Source organism: Poeciliopsis prolifica, unplaced genomic scaffold (assembly GCF_027474105.1).
Source record: "Poeciliopsis prolifica strain line A6 unplaced genomic scaffold, Auburn_PproV2 SCAFFOLD078, whole genome shotgun sequence".
Classification (NCBI taxonomy): Eukaryota; Metazoa; Chordata; class Actinopteri; order Cyprinodontiformes; family Poeciliidae; genus Poeciliopsis; species Poeciliopsis prolifica.
Window position 1 is genome coordinate 1,258,779 of NW_026562453.1, and position 9,500 is coordinate 1,268,278.

A 9,500-nucleotide genomic window follows, 5' to 3' on the forward strand; every position below is an offset into this window, starting at 1 on the left:
AAACCAGAAAACTCTTGAAGTGTCAGTCAAAACATTTTATTTTCAGTTATACAAATGTGACTTCCTATAATTAATGATTCACCCAGCTGCTAATGAGCACTAAGCCACGATCCATAATTTGTGAATGCAGGTCCGGCTGTGATGGCTCACAATCTCATCAGTGGCAAATTATCTCACAGACAGTTGTAATAAAATAGTTCCAGGCGGAGGGATACAGATTTGTATTTTTATTTTTTACAGAGGTGTTGTTTTTAAGGCTTTGAGGGCCCGTAATGCGTCCAGACTTATTACGGATTGTGGCTTTGGTAAGTTTATGAGGACATTCTGAGAGTCGTTAAAATGCTCTGATTGTCTCACATCTGGAGTTCGATGTGCATCACACCCTGGCTGGACGATTCACATTCATGTACCAAAAATACTCATAGAAATCTCAGAAACTCTGGACTCTTGGCTGGCAGCAGCAGCAGGGAACCAGCAGACGTTTACACTTCGACACGCGACCAAAACGGATGTGCGGCTGATTTTTCAGCATCTTCCAGGGCTCCTGGAAAATTTTGGAAAATTTTGAATTCGTTTTAAATGTTTTCCAGATTTTGATTGTTAAAGAAAAATAAAAACAGAAAATGGAAAAATAAAGGAGTTCCAGACTTTATTGCATCCATCCATCCATCCATCCAACCATCATCCATCCATCCATCCAACCATCATCCATCCATCCAACCATCATCCATCCATTCATCCATCCATCCATCCGAACTCCATCCATCCATTCATCCATCCATCCATCCGAACTCCATCCATCCATTCATCCAACCATCATCCATCCATCCATCCAAACTCCATCCATCCAAACTCCATCCATCCATCCATCCATCCAAACTCCATCCATCCAAACTCCATCCATCCTTCTGACATCCATCCAAACTCCATCCATCCTTCTGACATCCATCCAAACTCCATCCATCCTTCTGACATCCATCCAAACTCCATCCATCCATCCATCCAAACTCCATCCATCCAAACTCCATCCATCCATCCATCCATCCTGGCAGATTTCCCATTTAAAGCCTCACTGGTGTTGAAACATCTAAATCATGCTGAATTTTTGATTTCAAACTTTGAAAATGAATCAAAATAAACACCAAACATTTTGAGATTTTTTTTTTTTTAGATTATGGGACATTGACGTAGAAAACCGTGCAGGAACCCTGATTCTCAGTGACGGCAAAGTGCAAAGACAGCAAAATCAGCAATATGCCATAAAGCAGCACGTAGTAAACAAAAGCACTGTGTTTTGTGACAAAGCAGCTCCAACAAGAACAGATGGCATTCACTGGGAGAAATTAGCTTCTGTTGACTCAGGCGTTCTGCTTTAAAGCCCACTCGTGTTCTGACTAGATTAAGAAAAGCTTCATAGAGGATTTAATCAGACAAAAGGCAACTCCAAATATCATTTCTTAAGAAAATACTTGCGTTCTCTTCCGTTTATTCATAAAGGCCTCGTACTTGAAACAAAAATATGCTTAACAATGTTATCAAGAAGAACTCACTGATGAGTGCAGTCTTGCTTTGAAGATACTGAACAACAATGGCTTGAACAATACAGTTCCACTGGGCTACCATCGATTATGTGCTGAATGGACATAGCAACACTTTGAATCAATGCATGCAACTTCCACAAATGCTGTAGGTTGAGGAATCTCTTCACTATGAAGTGTTCAGTCATAATCTCTCCTTCGCCATCTCCAGGCTCTCAGTGATCATGCTGGGCTCTCCTTTCTGAGTCAGACTGTCTCTATCCAGTGCAGCCTCACTGGCAGAATGTTCCTCCAGTTGCTCCAGTTCTTCCAGTATCGTCTGCACGCGCCGGACGCCGTCCCGCCTCGCCTGCCGTACGTCCACACGGCCTTCAGGGTCAACAGAGTCTAGCGCCAGCAGCTCTTTGGTCAAGAGCTCCTCCAGTAGCAAGTATTTCTTATCATTTTTCTTTCCGCTGAAGCTTTTCACATCCTGCTCCAACTTGGTGACTCTTTCCAGGATCTGCTGCACTTTCGCCAGCCCTGGGAGTACCGGGCACTTGACCGTTGGGTCTGCCTCAGTCTGCGCAGGCGGGACGTCAGCTGGTGCCTCCTGGGCTTCTGGTTTCGGAGGTATCTGAACCGTGATGTCGGACATGTGGTGTGATGGCGGCTCCTGCTTCTGAGCCTGCGGAGGCGCTTCGTGATGCGTTTGAGGTTGCTGGAACGGTTGTGGTTGCGGCGACTTGGGGACGTCTGCTTCTGTGTGCAGCATTGGGGGAACCGGTGTGCTCTCGGGTTTCTGCTGCACAACTTGATGCTCCTGCTCTGTCCGCTGGGGCATTTCTCTTGACAGGACTCGCTGTGGAGCCTTGAGAGTAGAGAGGAACAGAAAAATAAGTTATTTAATTCATGACCACCGCCCTGTTTCCATCAAAGTCTGTTTTTTTCAGCATGTCTTGAAGTAGAAAGGTTATTAAATTTAAAATAACTTCCTCAACTTTGGAAAAATGGTTTATTTAATTTTTTCCAAAAGAGTGAAAGCTGCAGTATGTGGCTTTATGAGAAATAAAGACTTTATTGTTTTACATACTTGTTAAAATTATCATTATTACAGTATAATATGAGGCTGTTTTCTCCCAGTTCTCCCAGTACAAACTGCACAGATACACCACTCAGTCAGAAACAACCAATCAGAGCCAGGAGGCGGATCTTAGCGCTGCCTGCTACTCGTTATAAAAGTTGCATAATGCATCTTTAATCAACATGTGAAAAAGTTCAAGGGATACAAATATTTTTGCAAGCTAACTTAAATACGTGCAATAATTTTAAAATAATAGTAATGTTAGGAATATCAAACATTTCAAACCTTGAATTCAAACATTTAGTCAGAACAGTTACTTTGTTTATTTATATTTTATTTTAAAATATTTCCGCAGAAAATTCAGAAAAAAATTCAGATGATGATTATTTCAGAATATAAAAATTTCTGATCATATCATATCTCTCAGTGATTTATTCACTTTCTGAAAGAATTTTAATCCCAGCATTTAAAATTTTTGTCATTACTTTTATTTTGTTAGTTTATATCATATAACTTGCATTTTCTTAATGAAAGTTTTATCTTCTGCCTATTTAATGTGATCCAGTCGTCTGCCTCATATCAAACTCTCACAACATGGTGACAATTTTCAGATTCTTCATAAAAGTTTACCGAGTTCACAAATGAAAGTGAAATTACCTGTGGCTTTTCCCCCATCACCTGTATCTTGACAGGTGAGTGGCTCCTGACGTGAGGCGGCAGGTGAGCAGACGTGGCGTCACGATGTTGGGGGAAAGTGGTCGGGGAAGCCCTTTCTCTGGGAGGCTGCGCCGCGGCGGGGTAGCCGGGCCAGTCCTCCGTCTGAAGGCGATGATGGAACGGCGGCTGATGTTCGGCGTAGGGAACGCGCTGGGCGTAAACCGACGGGTTCATGTGAGGCGTCGTTTGGCCCCCTCCGCCCTCGTGGATCACTGGGATGGAGATGTAACCGGGCTGCAGACCGGAGCTGCTGGGCCGCGCTGGCTGGTGATGGGCGGCCATGTTGACCTTCAGAGTAAAAGAAAGATTCAGTTTGTGGCAAAAACATCCTGACAGGCATATCGCATCTTGGTAAAGTGATTTATTTAGAGGTATCAGAGTAAAGGGGGTTAAGTACCAGAGTTGGGTAGTTACAGTAGTTGCATTTACTTGAGTAACTTTTTTTGGGAAAAAATTACTTTTAGGAATATTTTTACTGCTCTGTACTTTGAGTAATTTTATTATGAAGTATTTCTTCTCTTACTTGAGTAAAATCTTCTGCGTTTTCTGCCCACTGAATGAAACCAAAACATTTTAACCAGAAATTCACCAGACACAGAAACACACCTGCAGTTTTTTTTTTTTTTTTATGTTCTGAAGTTTAAAACTGAGAGAAACTGATTTGGAAACATTTTCTTTGTTTCTTAAATGAATTATTGTCATTTTGGTTCTTCAAATACCAACAGCATTGTTTCCCTAAAAGATTGAAACATATTTTATCCATTTACATGTTTATTTAACCAGTTTTACTTCAGCAAGGCGAAACAGCTTCAGTGCTGCTCAACTGTGGAACCAACTCATAGAAAACCTGATTATACAGACATAATTGGCTCCATTTAAATCAGTAATAAATTTAAATTTTTCCTGCAGCCTTCCAATAAAGGCTAAAGGTCATAAAAGGCGTCGTAAACTCGTAAAGTACCTCTGATGTTGGTGAAACCGGTGATCCGGTCTTCCCACATTCGGCGTCAGAGTGTCCAAGCAGCGGCGATTTGGGTCTGTGGTGGAGCCCTGAGGGCTGCGGCGCCGTCGGACCCTCGGTCCGGACGCTCTGGGCAGCAACCGGCTGGATGTAAGAGTAACACGGATGCTGCTGCTGCCTCACGTCGGCTCCGTCATGGTAGACCGGGATGGGAATGTAACCCGGCCGGAGGATGGGATGCTTCATCTCTCTCACAAACGTCTTCAGAGGCTCCACAGGGCTCGATTCTGCTGATGCGCTGGGTCCGTTTGCTGACACTTCTCGAATCTGAAATGTAAATTTTACTGTAAATTTTACTGGAATCATACAATTTTATTATTTACATGCATTTGTAATAAAAATCCAACATATGACTGAACATAAATAACCTTTTTAAACACAAACCTGCGTCATTATTATGCTGATCACCAATTATTAGTCTATATTTATTACATGAATAACATCAATGTGCAAAGTTGGGAAGTTACATTGACTTGAGTAACATTTTTAGGAGTATTTTCACAATGCTGTACTTTTTACTTTCACTTGAATAATTTTACTATGAAGTATTTCTGCTCTTTGTTGAGTAAAATTTCTGGATTTTCTACCCACCGAGTGAAAAACAAAGATGTTTTAATCAAAAATTCACCAGCTGGATGTAGGAATAACACGGATGCTGCTGCACAGACACACACCTGCAGTGTCTGTCAAAGTTTTATAAATTTTTTATTGAAAGAAACTGATTTGGAAACTTTTTTTTGTTTTGCCTGGTTTAGTTATTTTTTGGTTATTTATATGAATTGTTGTCATTTTTGTCCTTAAAATACAAAAATTTCCGTGTTAACTTTATATTTGGTTCATCTGATGATGTGATATTTAAATACAAAATGATTGATAATTTGATAAATTACTCAGTATTTGAGTAAACTTTTTTATCAAATACTTTTTTACTTGACTCATTTCTTGGACAGTTACTTTTTATCATTTTGGTTACTTTTCCCTCCTTCGTCTTTGTTTGTCACACGATTTTTTTCTGTCCCCAAACTGATTTGTTTTTTTAATGGAGCATTAACAAAACAAACCGATTATTTGCTCAGACTCAAACAATAAAGAAGGTCGTGGGGAGAGGCTGAATATTTCCTCAGAGTCATGCTAAAAGTCTCACTTAGGTGCTTTGGAAAGAGGAAAACAACATCTGCCAGTCAACCTTTCAGTGTAAAATGATTTTTATGATAAAATGTGTTTTACTGTATTAATATTTACATTTAGATTAAGTTATTTCAGTAGATATTTACATCTCAATAGCTTAAAAGACACTTCTGGCGTATTAATGACAAATTATTACAATACACAGAAAAAGAAAAGTGAATTTATTTGATTTTTTAAACCAGTATTTCTTCTATTTCAACAGAATTTTGTGTCTTGAACTAATTATATACACTACATATTTTGTATATTGGGCCTAGAAACCAAATTAGCTACTTTTTTCCCCGACACAATCATGAAAAAGTTTATATACTTGATGGAGATTTATTTATTTTTTAATTACTGAACACCTTAAAAGATTCTAACGCAAAAGCGCAGAGTCGGAACCTTTGCTTTGTGTTTCTGGTACGCCCATAAATCTGACGCACAAGCGAAGTCCCTAAACAAAGCCGCGTCTCTTGGCCCACTGGGGTTTAATTTCTGCTTTAAAACAATCTGATAAAATGCTGGAAAGTATTATTACTGCGTCCAGATTTATCTTTAAGGAGTTAAAATAGCGTCTCAGTGCCAAACATGTAGCAGCAGCACAGATGCTAATGCTAACGTTAGCATCAGATTTCCAAATAAATTTTTTTTTTAAATCAAGTTGAATGATGAGGATTGTTTTGAAACGCTTGAAACCTGAATGGATATTAAAGCACATTTGCTCCGATATGGTCGTTTAATAAACTAAATAAACAGAATAAAATTGATTAACATTTTGTTGAGCGTTTTATTTAACAATAAATGGAAAATGTAGCTTCTTATGTCGATTATAATATGATTGTGACTAATTAATTACAAACCCTGCATTTAACGTGATTAAACATTTTTCTAGAGTCCCATTAGTTTGAACAAATGCTGCATGATGAGATAATCAGTAATCACACTAATTGATTGGTGGTTCACTTTATGGCCTTCTTGCTGCTCATAAACTGAAAGAATAGAAAGGAACTTAAATTTTTTTTTTATTTGTTACATTTAATCAAAACAAGTTTGTCAAACTTACTTTATTTACATGTGTTTAACATTAAAACTTAATATATTTACTTGGGCAAATTAAAGATAGATAGATAGATAGATAGATAGATAGATAGATAGATAGATAGATAGATAGATAGATAGATAGATAGATAGATAGATAGATAGATAGATAGATAGATAGATAGATAGATAGATAGATAGATAGATAGATAGATAGATAGATAGATAGATAGATAGATAGATAGACAGACAGACAGACAGACAGACAGACAGACAGACAGACAGACAGACAGACAGACAGACAGACAGACAGACAGACAGACAGACAGACAGACAGACAGACAGACAGACAGACAGACAGACAGACAGACAGACAGACAGACAGTATTTGAGTAAACAGACAGACAGACAGACAGACAGACAGACAGATAGAGACAGATAGATAGATAGATTTGATCAGTAACTCAGTACTTGGGCAGACATTTTCCCAAATACATTTTTACTCTTAATTGAATAATATCCTGGATGGCTATGTTTACTTGAGTAAAACTATGTTGTTATAGTGCTACTTTACTTGAGTACAATCTTTTGTTATTCTACTCACTTCTGGAGATAAAAAATAGAATTAATGTTTGAGCTTCAAACTTCTCAAAACATTAAGATGGAGAATATTTATTTCTCTTTCAGATTAAAGCCGTTGCTTTCATCTTGCAAACAGCTGCAGAAATCACAGTTCTCCTTTAAGGGGAGGTGGGTCCACAGATGAAACTTGGCTGAAGGCCTTGTAGGAGCAACAGGTTCCCACCCATTTAAACTTTAAACAAACCTGCAAAAAAGCTAAAAACAAACACACAAAAAACACTGTAAACTGGATCGCTTTGCAAAGCAGGAGCCTCGGTGGTGAAATAGCTGTGAACGACCCTTTGCCCTCTGCTTGCACAGGACACCGCAGACTGCCTGCACCAATTTTATCCCCAACAGCTGTGTCTTTCCAGCAGATTCCTCAGCACCTAACTTTGGAAAACAAGAGTCTGTCTCTGGGAGGGAAGATTACCAGCTAGGCAGACTGGGACTTCACAGCAGATCCGATCACTTTCTGCTCACTTATTATCATTATTATTCATTTTTGCGATATTTATATCATAATTACAGGTCAGGCGGTTTCTCTAGCCTACGAATGAAGCGAGAGCTGGTTGAATCCTTGTAAGGGAAAAGTTTATTACGATCTGATGGCCGTTTTTCCAAACACGGGGATCAGATCCACGCAGCGCGGTGACTCACCGCGTAACAATAATAATAGCGTTAGATCATGGCATGGGAATAAAACGGCGATGGTCATCTGTTATATTAGGCTCCTGAGCTGTCAGTGAGGGGGAGGTGACGCTGCCTAACAAGGCCCATCGGCGACAATATTAATGTGGAACATAAAACGCAGCGCACGGATTTAAAAACACTAAAATCTGCGTGACGCGCCTGGAGACACAAAACCAACGTAAACAAACGCGTCCAAACGACATCGAACAATCACAGCAACTTTATCGTTCCGGTTCCGTTACCTTCCTGGCATCGTGTCTCGGGTCGTTCCAGGTGGTGGTCCGGTTGTTGTGGTCCACGAAGAAAGGCCAGCCGGTGTGCGGGTCGATCTTCACCTCCCAGCCGAGCGGCAGAGGCTCGCTGTCGTTGGGCGCCATCGCGGCGGGCATCGCTGACTGCGTCTTCACGGCGTTCATGTTGCAGGCGGCCGAGTATTGAGACATGTTCCACCGGGCGACGGTCGCTTTAAAGATTCCCACTGGTGACGTGGGGGAGTGGGCTGGAAGTTTCTGGAAATAGCGAGGGGTTAATGTCGGGGGCGGCGGACGCAGCGCGCTGGCTCCTCAGACCCCAAACACAGACGACTCGGAGCGAATGACATTCACCTTATTTATTTAGTTATTTTATTTTAATTACATAAATAAACAAAAACGAGCAGGATTTCCCCTGGCGATGGGTCCCGGGACACAGAAGGGAATTCCTAATTTTTCCTAAATAAAAACAAATCTCTAAATAGATGGGAGTCAGACTCCCACAGGATGGTGAATCTAGTCCAACGATTTGCTTGGATTTGGTTCACAATTATGTAACTGCTGGTGTGAAAGAGTGTAGGCACGGTGACACCTCTAATGACAGTCCTTCCTCTTCATTCTGTCAGGGGGAATGCTAATAAGAACACTGGCAAAAACAAACAGATTGTACAGCTCCCTTAAACCTGTATTGTATTCGCATAGCAGCAAGTGACAATGTGAGTCAACAGAAAAAAATTAAATACATTTTATTGTCACACATTGGGGAAACTTAAGTGCAAATCTGACAGGACGTGTGTGCAGGTAGGTTCATGCCTAAAAGACAAACAAAATTAAGAGTCATATTCAACAACAAGGGCAAAATTACAACATAAAAAATGTGCAACAATATATAAAATGTGCAAACAACAGACTAGTTATTATATATGAATATAAAACTGCTGCAAATACCTGCAAGTATGTACGTCAATTTTTATTGGGTTTGTTGATTACAGTGGATATAGAGTTCAGTAGCTGCTGGAGGAAGGATCTACTATAATGCTCCTTCAATTTAGCTCTAACTTAGTCAGTTGAATGGGATTTATAGTATAATTTAATATAATGCAGACATATTCAGATTCAAACTTAATTCAAAACTTTGTTTTGTATCTAATTACTGCAGTAATTTATATTATATTATATTTACATTGTGTTACTAAATTCATATAACCATTTACTTAAGGTCCCTCAGTAATGTTTGTAATGTCAAGTAAATGAGTCAAATGTTAAACCACTCCTATTCCAGAACTATTCTTGTTCGAGTGAACACCATGTTCCTATGGTGTGAAAAACAAGTGCTCCTCGCGTCACGCTCCGAGTTGAGGCCTCTTACGGAAGTTACTTTGCTTGAA

General features: G+C 39.8%; 1 protein-coding gene across 1 annotated transcript; it reads right to left on the bottom strand.

Moving 5' to 3' along the window:
* Positions 1-978: 978 nt before the first annotated feature.
* Positions 979-8,537, bottom strand: bag3 (BCL2 associated athanogene 3). Its single transcript, XM_055021668.1, has 4 exons — positions 8,104-8,537; positions 4,280-4,606; positions 3,259-3,606; positions 979-2,388 (listed from the first exon to the last, which is right to left on the bottom strand). Exons 1-4 carry the CDS (start codon positions 8,302-8,304, stop codon positions 1,723-1,725), a joined length of 1,542 nt encoding a protein of 513 aa, XP_054877643.1. The 5' UTR covers positions 8,305-8,537; the 3' UTR covers positions 979-1,722.
* Positions 8,538-9,500: the final 963 nt, after the last annotated feature.